Consider the following 20,231-nt stretch of genomic DNA (forward strand, 5'->3'; position numbering starts at 1 on the left):
CGCAGATGTGCCCAGGCGTCCTGTACTGTCCTGCAGCCCCACACGGGCAGCTCTTTCAACTGCATGCAACTAAACCGAGCAACGTTTGGGATTTAGTTCCTCTTTTGCACCAGTCATGCTGCAAAGGCCCGGCTGCCCTTGTGGGCCGGTGGCTGCCCTGGGGACGCCCCACAGTTAGGGCAAGCTTGCTCAGGCAGTGCCCACCCCAGGGCCCACTGACAGCCAGGCTCCCTTTGCAAGCGTGCGCTGCAGGAGGCGGCAGCGCTCATGGCTGCCCCGATTTGGCCAAATGGGGGAGGGAGTTCATCCCAGAGCTTGGAGAACCTGGTTCCTAGCGCCACAATTCTCAGATCCCAGGTACATGGAAGTCCCCGACTCTGGTGTCCGAGGGCTGTGTGTGTGTGTGTGTGTGTGTGTGTGTGTGTGTTGGGGGGGTTGGGGATTAAACCCGGGGGCATTCTACCTCTGGGCTATACCTCCAGCCCTATTTTATTTGGGGTTTGAAACAGTGTCTCACTAAGTTGTGGAAGGCCTCGCTAAGTGGCTGAGGCTGGCCTTGAACCTGCGATCCTCTTGTAACTGGGATCACAAGCATGTGTCCCCACACCTGGCTGGCAAGTGTTTGCGCCCCGAGGCTGCTCCTCCTGGCTGGTCTAGGCGTGCCAGCGTCATTGTGGCTGTGGGGGGGAGCAGGCGGTGTTGCTGTCCTGTCCTCTACTTCCTGGTGGTTTGAGGCCCAAGATGTTAACGTGAGTGTGGGTGCCGCAAGCCACCAGAAGAGTCCACGGCTGGCACGCCCGGCATGACCCTGGACGCTGTCACCCTCTCCACAGACGCCTCAGGCCTCCAGCACCCTCCTCTGCAACCTGGGCTCTGGACCGTGCCGCAGGCCTCCAGGGAAGCCGTGGGCTGGCCTGTGGGGACGGCGAGGCCGAGTCTGGAGCCCAAGAGGCCCGGTACAGGCCTGCGGCCGACGGGCTGAGGGCTGGAGCGCACCTCCTAATTGCCCGTGACTTACAGACTTGGCCGGCCTCCCAGACGGCCTTCATAAATCAGCGCCCTCGGTGTGGCCCGGCTTGGAGGCCCTCACCTCCTCCCTGCCTGGGAGCATCCTGCGGCCTCTAATTTTCCATGTGCTGCTGCAGCTGGGGGCACTGAGCGCGCTTGCTGGGGGCGGGGGCTGCGGGGGAGGGGAGGGCAGGGAGGCAACGGGCCAGGGACAGACACCTGCCTCTGGAGGACCCAGCCCCAGCGCCCGGCCTGGTCCTTGCTGCCTCTCACCTACCGCCTGGGGTCCGAGACCCCTGACTCTCGGTGTGTGTGGGGCGCACATGGTGGGACGTGTGTGTGTGTGTGTGTGTGTGTGTGTGTGTGTGTGTGTGTCTGTGGCGTGCGTGACGAGGCTAGCTGGAGAAGGGCGGCCGGGGCACACCAGTTGGGTGGGGGAGGGCCCTGTGCGTCCATGTCCTCCCCCAGGCTGGAGCCACGCAGGCCTTGCTGCTTCTGGGTGGCAGCCTCGGGGCTCGGGCTGGGGGCCTCCGTTTCCTCATCTGATGAGAGGGGGCATGCTTCCCTGGGCCCCGAGAGACCCCAGAGCCTGCCGTGAGCACTTCACATCCCTGCGAATTCCATGGGCTGCTGTCAGTGAGGAGCTGGGTCAGCGCCCGTGGTGATCTGGGCCTGCCACCAGGGCCGTGAGGGCTCGGGGCACTGCAGGCCAGGGCCCCTTGAGACGGGGAGGGCAGCAGATGGGGAGGCAGGCCGAGGGGTCAGCTGGGTGCCGGGCGGGCTGGGAGAGCTTGGGGCGCCCTCCCAGACTCCAGGGCGTGCAGGAGGTAACTTTAGGACATGTGGCCAGGCGCCCCCCCAGGCGGGGAGTGGACGAGGCTAGCTGTCCCCTGCAGTGGCCCCTTCTGGAAACCCAAACAAACCTCACAGGTGTAGGTGACTTCCTGGACGCTTGGGCCTCAGGTTGCGGGGAAGCCGGTGAGTGGCGTGCTGGGGACTCGGCTTGTGAGGTGATGTCTGGGAGCTGCTGCCGCCGCCACCGGAACCCCAGCGTGGCAGACAGGGCCTCCTCCCCGGCACAGCGGAGGCCTGGCTTGAGGGCTCTGCACTGCCACCTGTTCCCGCTGGGGTCTGGGCACAGGGCCACCACCCAGTGTGGAGCGTGGAGAGGACCAGCACAGGGGCCGTGGACACCCTGGCCAGCAGCGGGCGCAGCTCTGCTGGCCCTGAGCTCGGTGCAGTAGTTAAGAGCACTAGTTTAAGGATCACTGCATATGAAGGGTTTGCAGGTAGTCAGGTCGATGGCTTACTGGGGTGTTCTGATGGTTATTATTACTGAAATGGCCTGACCCAAGACCTGGCTAGAGGGATGGGGCTGACCGGCAGGCCTGGGCGCAGGACAGAGCTGGCCCCAGTTTCCTAACCAGGGACGTTCAGTTGGTAAGTGGTGATAACAGTTCCCAGAGGACAGATGACTGGTGGACATGGCCCTGGAGTTGGGGCTGACTTTGGGGCCCAACCAGCTGTGGGTGGAAGGGAAGGACAGGGGAGGCAGACAGCAGTCTTAGGGTTCCCCAGGCACGTATATGGGTCTTAATGTCTAAGAGGGGAAAGTTCCTTTATTTTAATATTTTTAAATATGTGTGGCATTGGGGATGGAAACCAGCGTGTGTGTGTGTGTGTGTGTGTGTGTGTGTGTGTGTGTGTGTTCTACCTGTGAGCCTCAGCCCTATTTTATTCTTTACTTTGAAAGAGGGTCTTGCTGAGTTGCTGAGGCTGGCCTCAAGCCTGCGATCCTCCTGTCTCGGCCTCCTGAGTACTGAGATTATCAAAGTTCCTTTCTTTCCAGCACGGTGCTGAGAACCAGTAAACATGGAGTGAGAGGCTTCCTAAGAAATCTTCAGCAGAGTGTGGTGGGCACCTTGCCAGTCCCTGGGGGCCTCTCAGGATATGGAAGAGACGTTTCTCCTGGAAGCCCCAGACGGGAAGGACAGGAAGAGCCTCGGCAGGGAGGGAGGGCGGGGCTGGGAGCGGGGGCGTGGTCAGACGCAGGCGCAGCAGAGGCTGGAGAGGCTCAGTTTGGCCGGGTCCCCTGCATTCCCAGCTTTCTTGTTGACCTTGGGCAGCAACAGGACGAAGGTCATAGCCAGGGCACAATGGTAGCAGCTGTGCACATAGGTATAGTCCCAATCCTGCAGAGGGGGGAGTCAGCCTGTGGGTCAGTCTCTTCCCAAAGCCTGCCCCCCAAGACCTACCCCGCCATTCTGGCCCTGGCCCTGGCCCTCCAGGGTCCTGTCCTGCTCTGCCTCAGGGTCTGGTATAGAGCGGCTTTCCAGCCACCAAACCTCGACAGCATTAAAGGACCCCATGCTGCTAAGGCGGCCTCTGAAAGGTGGCTGGGACGGCTCCCTCCCATCTCACCCCTCCCCTCCTCCTGGCTGGGCCCCAGCCCCAGGCCCAGGCCCCTGTTGGTCCATGCCTATCATCCCAGGGGCAAATCCCCTGAAGCCAGGGCCCGTCTCGGTCTCTGCAGCCCCCGGGTCCACACAGGCTGCAATGCTGGGGTGCTGTGAATAGACTGTGCCCCCTCCCACCATGGGAGGGGCAGGGAGGCAGGAGCGAGGTGAGGGCACCGCCTGGCCGCCTGCCGGAGCGGGGCCGCGCTGAGCTCTCTGGTGGCCAGGCCCTCCCCACTAGGTACCTCAAAGAAGAAACGCAGCATCAGGGCCAGCGCCCCGAAGCAGAGGCCGGGGCCTATCTGCTGGGTGTAGACGCTCTTGTCGGGGTACAGGCCCTTCTTCTCCTTCATCTTCTGCAGCTGCAGGGGAGAGTCAGCAAGCCCTTAGGGTGCAGTGTTGGCGATGCCCCTCCCTCAGCCGGCTGGATATGGCCCCCACACACAGCCTTTCATCCAGGCAGATGGGCCCCACATCTCCAGGCGGCGTGGCCAGTGCTGCTGGACCCAGGCTCCTCCATGCAGGAGCAGTGGAGGTCCCGACCCGGGTGCCTGACTGCATGGGGGACCGCTGGGCCAGATGGCCGGAGGGTCCCCCCTCCTGACTCTTTGGAGGTTAACAGTGCTGCCCCTTGCTCTTTGCAGCCAGAGGTAAGCCTCAGCGAAAGGATCTTGGCGCCCTTGGCACCGCAGGCCCAGAGTGGCCCAGGGGTGGCACGTGTGTTTTTCCAGGGGACTTTAGTTCACACCCGGGCAGACACCGTTTGCTTTACTGGTTAAAGGAGGAGTTGGCATTATCAGACGGCTCCGTGACACTAACCCTGATTTCTCAGGCTCCGATGGCTAGAGAAGGTTCTGGTGATGTTCAGCCCAGAGGGTAGGCGAGCCACAGGGAAGACGAGGCGAATGCCTCTCCCCACTGCACACACATGCCCTTGGGGCCGGAGTGTCCCAGAACCCAGGCTGCTCCCATCACAGCCTGTTGTGTGAGGTATATGCCAGGCGCGGGGCAGCGCCCCAGCTGCCCACACCAGTGAGGCCGGAACGACCTGGCCAGGGCAGGTTTGGTCACCAAAGGATCTTTGGAATAGGGACCAGTTTTCAGTTTTCTGGAATTTGCCGCGGCTTCCAGGAGTCAAGGCAGATGGGATGGGGCCGGCCGATGGTGCAGCTTGGGTGTGGGTGAGCAGCCAAGGTTGCCTACAGCCCTGGCACTTGGGCCCAGAAGGGCGCTACCCAAGGTCACTGGCGGGCCTGGCCTTGCCCCTGGGAGCCCCGTCCCCCAACTCTCTCCACTTCTGCTCCCCAAAGGCTGTTGCAGAGTCTCTCCTGACAGGCCTCGGGAGGAACATCAACCCCAATTCCAGGCAGCAACCTCTCTTGAACATCCGAAATAAACTGCCTCTTCAATGGTCTAAAAATCGGGTTGAGCCCCAGATCCAGGGGGCAGCCGCCTCCTCTGCTCCTGGGAGCTGGAACCGAGGCCCCAGAGAGCCTCCCTCCTGGCACTTAGCGGGGTGCTAGGGACTGAATCTCATCCCAGCCAATTAAAATCCAGCCAGACTCAGATTGGCCATGCAGCCCCCTGGCTGGACGAGGAAGGGGGTTATCAGGAGTCTGTGTTTACACATTCCAACATGTTAATTAACCCCACCACCCCACCCCAGGCAGGGCTCAGGCTCCGGGGTCAACCCAGGGCCAGCCTGGCTTCCCCGAGAAGGAGGCCTGTTCTCTGTTCTCCCACTTGAAGTCGGGTCCAGCTCCGCTACCCTGCAGGCCCTCGGGCCCTGATGCCTACACTCCATGCCCCTAAGCCCAGCGCCGCTCTCCGCTGCGGGAGGAACAGAGAGTGTTGGGAAAGCTTACGCCGACACTTCCTTCCCTTCCCCACAGCTGTGGACCAGCTGGGCGGCCCCTCTGGGTACCCGCTTGGCCCTTCTTCCCTGGGGGCCTCGCTGCAGCCTGCTGGAGCCTTGGCTGCCTGTCCCATGCTGCGCCCTACGTCCCGGCCCAGCCCACGGCTCCGCAGAAGTATGGTTGCAGCCGCGCTGAGGTGCGAGGACCCCAAGATGCCGTTCCACGGGGTGGGGGTCAGAATGTGGCAGAGGGACGCTAATTGAGGGCGCAGTCGGAGCCCGCTGACCTTCTGGGGCGGTGTTCTGCTCTCTCCTGCTCTGAGCTGGGCCCAGGGGATGCCATATCGTCTCTCTCTGACTTTGGCTGGCTCGGATGGGCTCCAGGTCTTGCAGCCAGGAGGCCTTGGTACGACAGAGGGGCAGGAGCCTAGCAAGCGGGTGTGCAGGGCCTTGGGAGCACCAGGCCGCCAGGTGTCCCTGCCCCAGAGTCCATCGGGTTGGATCATCTTGCCTACACTCTCCATCCTTGCGGGAAGCTGGCCCGGGCTTCCTCCCTCCGGGTCTCCCAGGCAACCCAGGCTCTACTGCCTCTACCTCTGCGGCCCTTGGTTGCTGGGCACAGAGCTGGGGGAGGGGAGGCTCAGAGCTCGTGACTCAACCAGAGTAAACCAGTGCGGCTGGAGGGCCCAGCTGCTGCTCCTTCCTCTGGCTCTTCATGGAATCCCCGGCTCCTGCTGCCTGTGAGGGCAGAGACATGAAGCCCCCGGAGGCAGGAGGAGTCTGGGCGTGGAGGGGTGCCAGCCCCCTGGGTCCCGTCTGCTGAGGCGCACGGTACGCACCCACTTGGTTGCGATGATGAGGATGGCCATGCCGATGGGGCCGGAGTACACCCCGTAGCCGCGGCGATCCTGGTAGATCCGCACCGCGATGGTCAGCACGCCGAGCACCACGAACGTCGACCTCTGAGGCTCATCAAAGTCAGCCAGTGCTGGGGCAGGGAGACAGCGAGCAATGGGTGGCCCCGCCTGCCGTACCACCCACTGGTGCCACACGGGGCATCCCCTCTGCACCCTGCCAGCGGGACCCAGGGGCCCAGCTAGGTCCCCGAGAGGTGCCACCCCAGCCGGGTTTAGAGGAAAAGCAGAGGCTTCCCCAGCTGGGATTAGGCGCAGAGTCCCTGTTTTCATAAAAGACCCGTACACAAGAGAATGGGGCTAAGCGTTTCCATAGGGCTGCCAGGAGTCAGGCAGGAGGGGACGGGCTGCTTCTAGGGTCAGCTAAATGTCAGGGCCTCATTAATGGGGACCCCTGTGCGGACAGAGCCATCAGCTGAAGTCAAGGCTGGCCTTCCTTCTCTCTCTCCTTTTTCCCTCCCTCCCTTCTTTCTTTCCTTCGTCCCTTCCTTCCTGGGGATGGAACCCAGAGCCTTGCACGTACTAGCCAAATGCTCTACCACAGAGCCCCGGCCTCTAGCGCCAAGCTGAGGCTTTTGAATGGCCCCGTCTTTCTAAAACCCTGAGCCAAGCCGGGCGTGGTGGCGCACGCTTGTAATCCCCGCGCTTGGGAGGCGGAGACAGGAAGATCGCGCAGGTTCGAAGCCAGCCCGCGCGCTGGCTTAGGAGACCCTGTTTCTAAATAAAAATATAAAAATAGGTCTGGGAGTGTAGCCCGGAGGTAGAAGGGCTTCCAGGAACCCCAGTACCACCAAAAAAAAAAAAAAAAAAAAAAAACCCTGAGCCAAAACTGCCCGACGTGCGCAGACGCGCGCAGACCTTCCCGCGAGCCTCCGGGACGTGGAGAGCCCGAGCCTAGCGTGGCGGTTCTCGCCTGGGGAGGCGAGGGCGGGCGCCCACGCACGCTCTCCTGTGTTGACTTCTGTTCTTTGCCTCTGTCATAACAAGCATTTAGCAAGTGAGTCACTTAAGAGGGATACGGAAAGCGAGCACTTGAGACCTGCCTGCGCCCCGCCTGCCTGTCCTTTTTCTCGACGACGCCCAGCTCTGAGCCAGGGGAGGGCGGGCTTCCTAGGGTCCGGGTGGGTGCGGGCGGCCACTCACCCATCAGGGAGACCCACATGCTCAGCGCCGTCCCGTAGATGCTGAAATACTCCAGGAGGTCTCGACGCATAAAGCACAGCACAGACAAGCCCGGCCCTTCGCAGGCGTGATGGAGCTGCCAGAAAACCCACAGGTCAGCGGGCGGGGCCGGCTGCAGCTGGGCGGGCAGGGCTGACCCGAGCCACAGCTGTGAGACAGTTGTCCCATCTGATCAATAGAGGCACCGCAGGGTGTGCCCCTCGCAGGGTCTCGTGGGATCAAGCAGATGATGAGGTGCTGGGTGGGCACCATTTTGGCAGAGAACCCCCTTCTCTGGCCTGACTAGGGACCCTAAAGTGTGATCCACACCCACCTGCTGCATCTGGGTTTACTGAAAGCCCAGGTGGGTGTGTTTGTGAACCAATCTTTGGTGCGAGGCCGGAACCTCATCCTTGGGTCCTTACCTTCGGGTCCCTGGGTGCAAATGTCCCTGTAATGACTGGTCAACCCCGCAGCAGCGTTCTCAGGCTGGAGTGGGCGTCTGAATGCTAGGGACTCATTAAGACACAGTGAAAAGCGGGCGTGGTGGTGCACGCTTGTAATCCCAGCATTTGGGAGGGTGAGACCAGAGGATCGTGGTTTGTGGCCAGCCTCAGAACTCAGGCCCTCTGCAACTCAGTGAGACCCTGTTTCAAAATAAAGAATAAAAAATAGGGCTGGGGGTGTAGCTTGGAGGTAGAATGCCCCCCAGTACCGGAAAAAAAAAAAAAGATACAGCGGCTGGGCCCCACCCCGAGAGCCGCCAGCCCAGTAGCCCTGGCTAGCGTGGAGACGTGCATTTTCTGTAGCTCTCATGGGACCATGCTTTGAGAGACGCAGATTGGTAGCTTTCAGCTTCTGCCTATCTGGAGAGGAGGAGGAGCCTGGACGCCCAGGCAGGGGCTGCACACAGCGTCCCGGGTGCATCTGTCTTCCCGTATTCTTACGGCTGTCCCCTGGACACCTAACTTAATAGCAACTATATTAAAGTAAAATGTCTATATGGGGTTATTTTCCAAGCAGTCAGCTTACTTCTTATGCCAAACAACCTTCTCCTTTGCATGCTCATTTCATGGTTTTTAAGTAATATTTAATTACATGACATAATTATTTTGACAAGTTCGACCGGCATAAACAAGCCTGGGGGCCGAGCACAGTGCGGCCTTGGTGCTCCGGCTCAGCGGGAGGCAGCAGCATCCTGGCGCTCCGCCCGTCTGGAGGCCTCGGGCGGCGCAGCAGAGGGAGAAGGGCCGGGGGATCGGCCAGTGGAGCAAGTCGGGCTCCTTAGGGAGCGCCTGCTGGCTGCGGCTGTACGCGGCCTAAGGCTAAGGTGCACGGGAGGCATCAGTAGAGATACCACCTCCAGACCAAGGGGGAGGTGGTGGTCCTGCTTTTCTGTTCTGGTCAGATCCACCCAGAGAACTGTGCTGAGCTTTGGAGGTTAGACCTTCTATGAAATGGGACTGGCAAAGAAGAAGGCAGAGGAGGGTAACCAGGTGTAAGGCCTGACTGCTTAGATCAGGGAAAGAGAAGCTTCGGGCTGGGTCTGATCAAGGCGTTTAAGTCTCTGTGAGGTAGACAAGGCAGGAGATGCAGGCCTTATGATGTTCCGTTCTCCTGGCTCCTTTCAGAACCACATCTCCCACCCACACCGACCCCCATCACCGTCTCTGCCTCTCCTCACAGCACAGACTAAGGCTTCATGCACCGCAAGGCTCTGGCAGTGTTAGTGCGAGGCCGCCGTCGGGAGGAGGGATAGTACGTGCTGTCCTGGTGAGGCACTGCCCATCGATGTGGGGCCAGGGACAGAAGATTTGGAGTGATTTGGAGTGCCAGCCCGCCCACCAGCCCCTGGCTGGCTAGGGTGCTACGGGATGGTGGTGGGGCCTGGCACTCTGCAGGGGAGCTGGGGTGGGAGGCCGACTGCTCAGGCCGCTGGGGGTGAAGTGCAGAGCCTGGGGTCATGGCCACAGAGGGCAGATGTGGGAGGAGAGGAACGCAGCACTGCCTCCCGAGGTCAGGCTGTCGCCCTGAGGCCCAGGACATTTGTCACCGCAGGCAGCTGCCCTGCTGCTCTGGGCGGCCGGGTGGGGCTGGGTGGGCCTCTGAGGCCAGCCACAGAGGCAGCTGTGGGGCCAGCCTAGGCCTGGTGGGGGAAGGGAGCTGCGAGTGCTTTGGGGACAAGACCCCTCTTTCCTCCCTGGCTGGTCCTCTGCCAAATAGAAGCACGATGCTGGCCAGGCTGGGGTCCTACGAGGAGCAGGTGAGCTGTCACTCAACAAGATGTGTGGGATGAGCTGGGGCTCCGGAGTGTGTCCACACACAGCGCCTTTGGCGTCCCAGCCTCTCTGCCAGTCCCATCACCTGCCAAGTGGGAATCCCAGTGCTGGGCCAGGGGAGGTGTAGGGCCCCCAGCACAGCCCCTGCCCGGGGCATTGGCTCCTCATCATTGGCGCTCACTCCGACCCCAGGGCATCCAGGTCCCAGAAGGATCCTCCTGTCCCAAGTCACTGTTACCCAGGCACCACCTTGGGTGGGGTGTGTGCCGCCCTATCCCCTGTTGCAGGCACCCCTGGATCCTGCTGCTGCAGGCAGAGCGACTGGAATGCAGGATGCGGGTGACGTGTGGACACACGGTGAGCTCATGTGTGCTCACTCCTTGGGGCCATCTGTGCGCCACGCACACACGTGGGCTCTGGCCCTCCCAGGCCCTGGCCCCAGGGAGCGAGGCTGGCCTGAAATGTGAGGTCCCACACTCCGGCTCTGCCACCCAGAGGGGTTGGGGGACTGCTTGCTGCTCAGTCCCAGCTCAGGCCGGGAGCTGGGCTGTCAGGCGAGGAAGGTAAGCAGGAGGGCTGGGAGAGCTAGGTGAGAAGGCAGGGCTGCCCTTGGAGTGCAGCAGCCAGGGCCAGTGGGTGTGTCTCAGAGGACTGGGGCAGGGAGGCAGGAGGGCATGCAGATGGTGGATGGATGGATGGATGGATGGATGGATGGATGGATGGATGAATGGATGGGTGGGTGGATGGGTGGGTAGATGGATGGGTGGATGGATGGGTGGGTGGATGGATGGGTGGATGAATGGGTGGATGGATAGGTGGGTGGATGGGTGGATGGATGGGTGGATGAATGGGTGGGTAGATGGATGGGTGGATGAATGGGTGGATGGATAGGTGGGTGGATGGGTGGATGGATGGGTGGATGAATGGGTGGGTGGATGGGTGGGTGGATGGATGGATGGGTGGGTGGGTGGATGAGTGGGTGGATGGATGGGTGGATGGATGGGTGGATGGGTGGGTGGATGGACGTGTGGATGGATGGGTGGGTGGATGGGTGGATGAATGGATGGGTGGATGGGTGGGTGGATAGGTAGGTGGATGGGTGGGTGGATGGGTGGATGAATGGATGGGTGGATGGGTGGGTGGATAGGTAGGTGGATGGGTGGGTGGATGGGTGGATGGGTGGATGGATGGGTGGGTGGATGGGTGGGTGGATGGATGGATGGATGGGTGGATGGATGGGTGGGTGGATGGGTGGGTGGATGGATGGGTGGATGGGTGGGTGGATGGGTGGGTGGATGGATGGATGGGTGAATGGATGGGTGGGTGGATGGATGGGTGGGTGGATGGGTGGGTGGATGGGTGGGTGGATGGATGGATGGATGGATGGATGGATGGATGGGTGGGTGGGTGGGTGGATGGATGGGTGGGTGGATGGGTGGGTGGATGGGTGGATGAATGGATGGGTGGATGGGTGGGTGCGTGGGCAGAGATAGGTGATGGAGAGACAGAGATGATTAGATAGATAGGTAAGCCAGGCATGGCCATACATGCCTTGAATCCTTGGGAAACTGAGACAGGAGGATCTCAGGTTTGAGGCCATCAGCAACTTAGCAAGATGCTGTTTCAAAATAAGAAATAATAATAATAGAAGGTTGGGGGTGTAGCATGTAGCTTAGAGGTAGAATGTCCCTGGGTTCAATCCCCAGTGTATAAAAAAGATAAATGATTGATAATTGATGTGATGGTGATTGGTTAGGTATTGATTATTAGGTGATTATTAGTTTATTGATTATTGATTTTAGGTAGGTGATTATAGACAGATGATTGATTAGATGAATCGACAGACAGGTTGGTAGGTAGAGGCAAGTTAGAGGGACAGATGGAGCCAGAGAGACACGTGAAGGGTCAGGGGAACAAACTGGAGAAGGGAAGACCTAGGGCCCAGAAGGGGAGCAGGCTCTGTGGGGCTGTGATTCTAGAAGTCAAAAAAGCCAAGATTAGATGGGGCGGGTGGGGAGGCGAGGGACGGCGCAGGTAGGCACGGAAACCCGGTAAGAAGAGAAAGAGAGGGGAAGAGAGCCATGGCAGGGCAGGAGGAGAGGCAGACGGCCCAGAAGCAAGACGCTGAGCACAGCCGGCTGGCAGCTAGGAGCTCCGCTACAAGACGGAGATCACTGACAGGTAGCTGGAGACAGGGTGCCGGGAGGAGGTGCTGGAGCCAGTCGGCCAGACGTACAGAGAGGAAGCAGGGCCAGGGGGAGAGCAGGCCGGGAGGGGCAGGTGGCGGCAGGACCAAGCGGGCGGCTTGACTTGCTGGGTGCTGACATCCTCCATTGCGTCCTCTGTCCCCGCTGGCCCCCTCCCAGGCAACGTCCTCCCCGAGGGCAGCCTGGAGGACCTCATGACTGTCATCCCAGAACACTCCCAGCCCAGAGGAGGAAACCAAAGTCCCAAGCTGGGCAGGGGGAGCGTGGGCCTCCTCGCTCACCTCTAGGTTCCATCCACCCTGGGCTCTTTCACTTCTAAGTCACGCTGCCTCGTCATCCCCTCCCAGGGGCCTGGGGCCCAGCCTTACCGCTATGAAGAACATGGTGAAGAGGTAGACCATGGCCTCCATGTGGAATCGCCTCTTGGCAGCCACGCTGACCGTGGGGAGGAGGGCCAGGCTGCTGAGGGTGGGCAGGAGCAGTTTGGTCACCAGCGCCCCCATGGGTGGGAGGAAGGCACGGGCTGGGGCGCAGTGGCTGGGGGCCTCCGGGGTCCCCAGGACAGGCACAGCAAGGCCCGCTCCAGCAGGGCTCTGGTCAGCTGTGGGGGCGCCCACGAGGAGGGCTTAAGTGCCCGGCCAGGCATGTATGCAACGCCCGCCGGGCCGACAGCTGCCGCACCACGTGGTCAGCACTTGCCCCTGATTTTTTTTGATGTGTGTGTATGTGTGTGTCTATATTTGCTTTCTCTGGGGCAACAACCTCGGGGAACTGTCACCCTGCGTGCCACGCCTGGAACTTCTGGCCATCTTCCATCCTGGCCTATTCCCTAGGATGGGTAGACCAGTGGGCGCTGTGACTGTGGCCGCGTGTCCATGGGGCAGGAGATGAGAGAGCCCGGAGGGTAGCCAGGTCTGGCCACGGGGGACCTTGCAGTAGACGCCGGGCCTGACCGCCGTGTGTGCTTCTGGCTGGCCGGCTCTCAGCTCAGTCCTGTGCCCTGGTACCTCGCTTCAGCCCTGGGGCTGCCCACCAGGGCCCACTCCTCCCTCCACCCCCAACTGCCCTCACCGCCCCTTTCTACACACTCCTTTGCAGGCCTTTAGGAAATTGCCAGGAACTCTCTGGCAGGAGCCCCTCCTCTCCCGGTCTGGGAATGCGGGTGTGTGGCCTGAGCTTCCCAGGCAGGTTGTCTCCGGATTCATGTGCAGTGAGCAAAACAACTTCTGAGCGGAGGCGTGTTGGCGCACGCTTGTCATCCCAGCATTCGGGAGGCTGAGACAGGAGGATCATGGTTTGCGGACAGCCTCAGGTACTTGGTGAGGCCCTTTGCAACTCAGTGAGACCTGGTTTCAAAATAAAAAATAAAAAACAGGGCTGGGGAGGTAGCTTGGAGGTAGAATGTCCCTGGGTTCCATCCCCAGTACCGCAAAATAAATAAATAAATAAATAAATAAATAAATAAATAAATAAATATTCTACTACCTTTTACCTGGGCACCATGGTATAATTCACACAGGACCTAAACCTGCCATCTGATGAGCTTTGACAGGTGTACCGCTGTGTAGCCCTCAGACTGTCTGTGCCTGTGTAGCCCTCAGACTGTCTGTGCTCGGCTCAGCACCTGGACACACTCCACGGTACCCTTGTGGCGAGCCCGGCAGGGCGGCGGCGGCTCTCATTCTGCGCAGGTCTGGCCTGGAGTTGGTGATGGACCCTGCCACTCGCGCTCTGGGCTCTGGCTTCCTCTGCTTTGTCTGCAAGGTGGTTCGCGCTGTGCAGTGGCTGGGTCCTCTGGTTGCTGGCACAGTCCCCTTTCCCTGGGAGCTGGATGTGGGTGTGCAGGCAGCAGGCGCCAGGACAAGGGTGGGCTGCAGCCCAGCGCCGGCCCCTCCAGGAGAGGCTACACTTGCTCCCTGCTTGGTGAGGCCCAGACTCCCCACCTTTCCTCCTGTCTGTGGGCACCTATATATTTTCCCAGAGCCCGTTTTCCTTATCTGCAGTTGACTGGAGCCCATTTCTGCCATTTGCACTGAGGCTCCTGGTCCTGTCCATCTTCCCTTTTAAGACCCCTGTGAGCCGTCTGAACTTCTCAGGGTCAAGTCCAGGTGCTCACAGAGACTGCTGGGCCATCTGCCACCCAGACCTGTCCCCAAACCCCATGCCCCAGCCGCTGCGCCTCCTGCCCCTCTGCTCTTCTGGTCAACAACGCTTTGTCCATTTGCAGCCTGGATGATGTGTCTGGGGAAGGCCTCCACGACCAGCAGCACCCCGCCCTCCAAGGTGCACACCTGCTGCAGTATCCTTCCCGTCCCTGTACGCCGTGGCTGAGCTACTGGTGTCGGTAGCTTGGGCTGTGTCCTCCCTGTCCTGCAGGGTCCAGGTCAGGGGCTCTGGCTGGTGGCGTTCCTGTCCTAGCCTGCCCATGCCCAAGCCTGGCACATGGTGGGTCTTTACCAAATGCCGACGGAGTGAATGATTTTGTTATAGAATGAATCAAGATCTCAGGGGCTGGGTCAGCCGGCGTCTCAGTCCAGCCTCTCAGAAGCCCAGTTCCTCTCCAAATGGGAAAACCAGTCCCTGCTGTGTGTGGCGTGGGGGTGGGAGGCGCACCCCCGGCTCCTCGAGTCCCAGGCCCTGGCTGCCCTGCTCCTTGGCTCCTGCCCCCCCCTCCCCCGGCTGGCTGGAGTGGGAAAGGCTGGAGAGGGCGTATGTTTAGATGTTAGCCGTCAGGTGCTGGACGGGCGCAGAGCGAGCTCTGTGGAGCCCTAAACCTGGCAGAGGCAGGAAGACACCCCACAGTTGGTCTGTGCAGGAGTGAGTGTGCGTGCTTAGCAGCTGTGAGCGGCGGGCCAGGGCTGGGAGCTTGGGAAGAGAAGGGGGGCAGCGGGGAGGGAGAAGCAGATCCGAACATGTGCTGCAGCGATTAAGGAGGAAGGGGCCGAGGGGGTGTCTCCTCGAGGAGGGGAGACAGGTGGCTGAGCCTGGGGCAGCCAGAGACCCCCCACACCAAGGCTGGACCACAAGCCGCCCCTGGGGGGAGTGGCAGAGAGCACAGTGGGGTGGGGGCGGCTGCGTGTGGCTCCCGTCCGAGCCCGGCTGCCTGGACACGCACCAACTGGCCGAGCAGAAGGCGTCCAGCTCCGAGCAGGACTAAAATGACCCTCTGTTCTTCCTGGAGCAGGGAAGTGGCTGGCCCTGGGGGGCTGGGAGTGGGGAAGACAAAGGGGGGGCAGATGCTTCGAGTGTTGCTGCCCCTGGGGACATGGGGAGGGGGCCAGGACGGAGCCGGGAGCTGGATCAAGTGGGGCAGCTGCGAGCCAGCGGAGACCACAGCTGGCCTGGGCCTCCCGCCCTAGAGGCCCTCGCCTGCCAGCCCCACCTGCCCTGGCCTTTAGTCCAGCAGACTCTGGACCCGGAGCCTCTGCTGGGGCTTCTCAGGGGCTGCCTCGTTCATGGCATAGCCTGAGCCTCTCCTGACCCAGGGGCCGGGCACACCTCTTCCCCTGCTCTGGACACATGGTCTTGAAAGTCGTTCATGAACATGGATGTCTGTTCAGCGCTGGTCACCCACCAACCATTCTTCCTACTGTGTCCTGTGGCCTTCTCGGAGCAGCCTCTGCTCTCCCCAATTTATGGAGGTGGAAGCTGAGGCCCTGAGGGGTGTGGGGACTTTCTCAAGGTCACCATCCATGCCTGAGTCCGGGGCCTTCCCTCCCTCATCAGGGGAGCCTGCAAGGGCCAGAGCTGTCCCGCTGACCTCTGTCCCCCCCAAGTTCCTGGCCCCCAGGTCCTGCCTAGCAGCTCTTAGAATGAGCCGGCCTCAGCTCCCAGCTCCCAGGGGCCCAGGCGTGTCCCTCCTCTGCCCAGCAGGTGGTGCTGGTCCCAGTGGGCGGCAGGGGTCAGTTCCAGGGCCCCAAAGTGGGGAGCAAGGGCTGACTACCCATGCTCCTCTCACCCGCAGCCTCGGGAGAGGCAGCTTTATTAGAGGTGTTAAATGCCTGCCATTCCACGCAGCTACCACCTAGGACAGCTTGGCCGCATCTGCGTCCCCCACGTGCACACCCAGGCCCAGCTCGGGTGGCCTTTGCTCGGTGGTGTGTGGCATCCACCCAGGCACCTCTGACTCCCTCCTGGGGCCGTGGCACCTGGCCAGCCACCCAGGGCTCCACCTCTGTGGGCAGTGCCACTGTGACTGCAGCGTGCCTGACACTGGGGCTGGGATCGGTCGTCGTACTGTCTTCAGCTGCCGGCTGAAAAGTGGCCGCTCAAGGCGCCCAGCACTTGCCGAGTGGGCGAGGCCGAGGCCCCAGCCCCTCCTGGCACGCCCCTTGGCTCTGTGAGCCTGTCTGCCCCTCAGGGTCTGCTGTGGGCCCTGGCAGGTGCATGGTGTCAGGGGCTCACAGCAGGGTTGCTCTCTGGTAAGCGCTGTAGCGTCTGCCCCATGAACCAGGGGATCCTCACCCTCTGTGAGGTGCATGGCTGCTGCCAGACCCAGGATCTGGGGCAGGGCTGGGATTTGAACTCAGAATTGCTCATTTGGACAAACCCTGAGCTGCCCGCTCCTCCACCGCAGCGCCAAGGGATGCTCCTGGCAAGTGCCGTTCCCGGAGGGAGGCTGAGCGGAGATGACGACACACAGTCGGCCGCAGTAGCAGCCCCCACTTTCTTCTGTGGACCCCAGGCATCTGGACCCATTGCTGCGGGAGCTCCTGGATGGCGCCTGTGGCAGAGGAGGGGGCCGGTAAGGATGCTGCCAGGAGCCCTTGAGTGTCGGAGACCCTCCTTGTTTTGCAAAGGCTGAGCACTGCTCCGGCTGGAGTCACCTCCCAGACGGCTCCTGGCCGCTGGGCAGGCTGCAAACTCCAGTGTAGGCAGCCCGGCTCCTGGCCGCAGCGGCCTGGGGGTCCAGCCCCACCTGTGGCTTCACTCAGCTCCCTTCTAGGCACCTCGGGCTTCTAACCCGTCCACGCTCCTGCTTGAGAACCTCAGCTATCCGCAGACAGCGTCCCTTAAGCTCCCCATCATGGCCTGATAGTAAACACCTCGTTCCCAGTTGAGAAGGGAGGAGGGGACCTAGTCAGTTCTGTGGGCTAGTCCAGGATGCGCAGCCCCCTCCCCAGTCAGGCCTTGCTGGGGGAGGGGTGCTGCCCCAGGAATGTCTACTCTCAGCAGTTGGCAAACCTCAGTGGGCTGCGTGCTGGGGGAGGGGCCCTCCTGGCTGGAAAGTGGGGAGCTGGCTGGCCAGCCCTACCCCTCACGGGCCCCCGCCTCCGACAGCCTCCCCTTTTCTCCTTCCAGTTCCCTGTCTTGCATCCCCACCTTGCAAACACATTATTCTCTCTGGGCTCCTGAGGCCCTGGGGACGGATCCTGTGGCTGTTCCCGGGTAGGCTGAGCCACCAGGGGCCTGAGTCTGACAGGACCCAGGTGTGTCTGGTTCTGACAGGCTCATAGCTGCCAGGCCCGGGAGGGGCTTCAGCCATGGTTCCTCTCTGGACAGGACCATATGATATGGTTTTGTCAGGACTGAGGAAATAGCTTCAGAAGCCGGGCGTGGTGGCGCATGCTTGTAATCCCTGCATTCGGGAGGCTGACAGGAGGATCATGGTTCTCGGAGAGCCTCAGCTACTTGGTGAGGCCCTTTGCAACTCAGTGAGACTCTGTTTCAAAATAAAGAATAAAAAATAGGGCTGGGGGTATAGCTCGGAGATCGAATTTCCCAATTTCCCAGACCTGCGAGGAAGGAAGAAAGAAAGAAAGAAAGAAAGAGCAAGCTTAAGGAAACCTGTGACCCAGGTCCCAGGGCAGCAGGGTTCCTCCTGTATCAACCCGGTGGGGAGACCACCTATTGCTCCGGGTTCACAGGCAACGAGAGGCACAAAGTCTTCTGACTCGCCCATAGTCACCTAGCTGGAAAGAGGTGGAGCTTGTATTCAAACCCAGGGAGCCTGGCTCCAGACCAGACCAAGAAGCAGACACGGCCCACAGGTGGCGGTCCTGTCACCACTGCTGGAAGAATAGCTGCTCTCTGCAGGGTCCCGCCTCCCAGGGGCTGCCCTCCTGGGTCTGGGCTCCAGGTCCCTGACCCTGAGCAGCCACCCCATCATGACGGGTGGAGTGGGTAAAAGAGTTCGCTGGGTGGGTGGTCGCTCCCGTCCATCCAGCCATCCAGGATGTCTCTGATAGGACACAGGGACCTCCAGAGTCAGACGTGGGTGAGTCCCCTATGTGGGAGGGGAAGGTTCTTCCCACAGGTTCAGCCCTGGGGCCCAGAGCACAGGGACTCTGGCCACTGCTCCAGCCAGGCAGGAGCCCATGCAGAGGGGCTAGTCCCTGGGGCTGCCAGAAACCCGTGTTCTTCCTCTGAGGCTGTCCTCCAAGGCCTGGTCCTCCGAGCTGACCAGATGGGCCCTTGCCGGCCCACTTCCTGTATGGGGACTCCGGCCAAGCCCCGCTCCCATGTCAATCCCAGCTCCCTTGAGCTTCTGAAGTATTGCGCTAGGCCTGGTGGTCTCTGCAGCTCCCTGGCCTGCCTCTCCTCGCCCCTCCTTGGGCTCCCCCAGAAACATTCCTGCTTCTTCACCTTGAAGCTCCTCCCCTTCACCAGGCCATGCAGCTGCTGCACCCCCAGCTGGAAGAGAGCAGAGAGGTGTCTCACCCTCCCCCCGAAGGATGAGGGCTCACATCAGCTCCTCAGTGCTGGAGGACCACCGCGTGCCAGGTGTCTGGAGTTGCTGAGGCTGCCGCTCCTGTGCTGGGATCCCAGCTGCAGGTCAGAGAGAGAGAGTCCAGCCAAACAAAGGCCCTGGGGGGCTCCCCAGAAGAGGTGGCCTTGTAAGAGCCTCAGTGTGTACAGAGGTGCCAAGGAGGGGCTCTAGTGGGCGGCCGGGGGCCGTTAGCTTTTTTGGTGACTGCCAGTGGCCCCAGCTCCAGACCCTTGCGCCGCGGGGGGCGGGGCGCAGTGAGCCCTGGCCTGGCTAGGCGGGTAGTCAGTCTCTGGTTGGCTCAGGCCATTCCGAAAGGCAGGTCAAAGCTTCTGCGAAATCCCAACGCGTGTCAACCATGCCTTTTATCGGCTGTTCAATGCCATCCTTCTCTGGGCACTGGAGACTTGCAGGGGGAGGCCCCTCACAGGTGCCCAGGACCCCCCTGGGTACACCGTGTAGCAGCTGTGGCTGGATGGGGGAGGACCTGGGAGGGCAGCCGAGGACCCATCCTGGGACGAGGGGGAGGGAGGACTTGGAATGCCTTCTCTGGAAGCCCCAGGCCACTGCGGATCCCACAGTGTTCATAGCTACCTGTGGGCCTCGAATCTGGGGGCTCCTGAAGGTCGGGGATGGGGGTGGCATGGAGCCTGGCCTGCAGGGTCACGCTTGTCAGAGAGCCCACAGTCACCAAGCTGGCCCTCCAGGCCCATCTCCCAGGTGGCCAGGGCTGCAGCCTGTGCTGTCCCGCCAAGCCAAGAGTAGATGCTGGGGAGAGTTGGTTGACTGTGGGGTCCCTCCCAAGGGAAACCGTTAGTCACTCTGGTGCTGGCGGGATGTGGACGCAGCGGAGCCAGGAGAACTTGGGAGTGTGCCAGAGCGTGCAGGGCCCTGGCAGCCGGCCGGAGGCGAGGAGAGCGGGTGGCAGAGGCTTCCAGACTGAGCGCGTCCGTTCCTGCGTTCGCCAAAGGGGCCCTGTGCACACTCACGGGCAGCGCGTGTCTGTGTGCATGGGGTTCTGTGTCAGGGCCCCGTGACAGGTTCCAGCATGTCTGCGCTTCAGCACACCGACCCCAGGGGGCAGTGTGGGCCCGGGCTAGGGTAGCCTGCGGATCCGGGTGACTGGGAGCTGCCCCAGACTCCCCAGCAGCTGCTGCTGGGAGGAGACTCAGCTGCTGGGAGCCCAGGACAGGAGGGTAGGCTGGGACAGAGCCACCTCCTCCGCGTGTGACCTCGAGCAGGTCACTGGACGCCTTGGCCTCCTCTGAACGTGGGTGGGTAGCAGAGATGCTGAGCGCGGGGCTCTTGGGGCTCTGGGTGCTCGATGCCAGCCACAGGTGTTGTTTTGCTACTAGCACTGATCTTTTCCGCCTTTCTGGCTCTTGGCCAGACACAGGGCAGGACTTTCTTCCCCAGGGTGCAGCCCTTAGCCATCCAGGGAGGCAGGAGGATGGAGGGAGAGAGGGAGGGAAGGAGGGGGGACTTCGGGCACCACTGTGGGCCTGTGGTAGTTGCAGCGTGGAGACAGGGCACGGGTGACACGGCTCAGATGACTTCCCAAGGCGGTGTCCCCGAGGCGCCCGCTTTGGATGCAGGACTCCCGAGAGCTTTGGGGGTCAGGGGCAGGTGCCTGGCCTTCGGGGTG

The 20,231-nt window shown here is 61.6% G+C and overlaps 1 protein-coding gene across 1 annotated transcript; it reads right to left on the reverse strand.

The window, feature by feature from the left end:
* Positions 1 to 3,050: 3,050 nt before the first annotated feature.
* MYMK (myomaker, myoblast fusion factor) lies at positions 3,051 to 12,383 on the reverse strand (the record flags this gene model as incomplete). Its single annotated transcript, XM_080709226.1, has 5 exons — positions 3,051 to 3,200; positions 3,710 to 3,826; positions 6,159 to 6,307; positions 7,377 to 7,491; positions 12,249 to 12,383. 5 exons carry the CDS (start codon positions 12,381 to 12,383, stop codon positions 3,051 to 3,053), a joined length of 666 nt encoding a protein of 221 aa, XP_080565352.1.
* Between the last annotated feature and the right edge of the window lie 7,848 nt (positions 12,384 to 20,231).

Source organism: Muscardinus avellanarius, assembly GCF_963383645.1.
Source record: "Muscardinus avellanarius genome assembly, chromosome: 13".
NCBI classification, from domain to species: Eukaryota; Metazoa; Chordata; class Mammalia; order Rodentia; family Gliridae; genus Muscardinus; species Muscardinus avellanarius.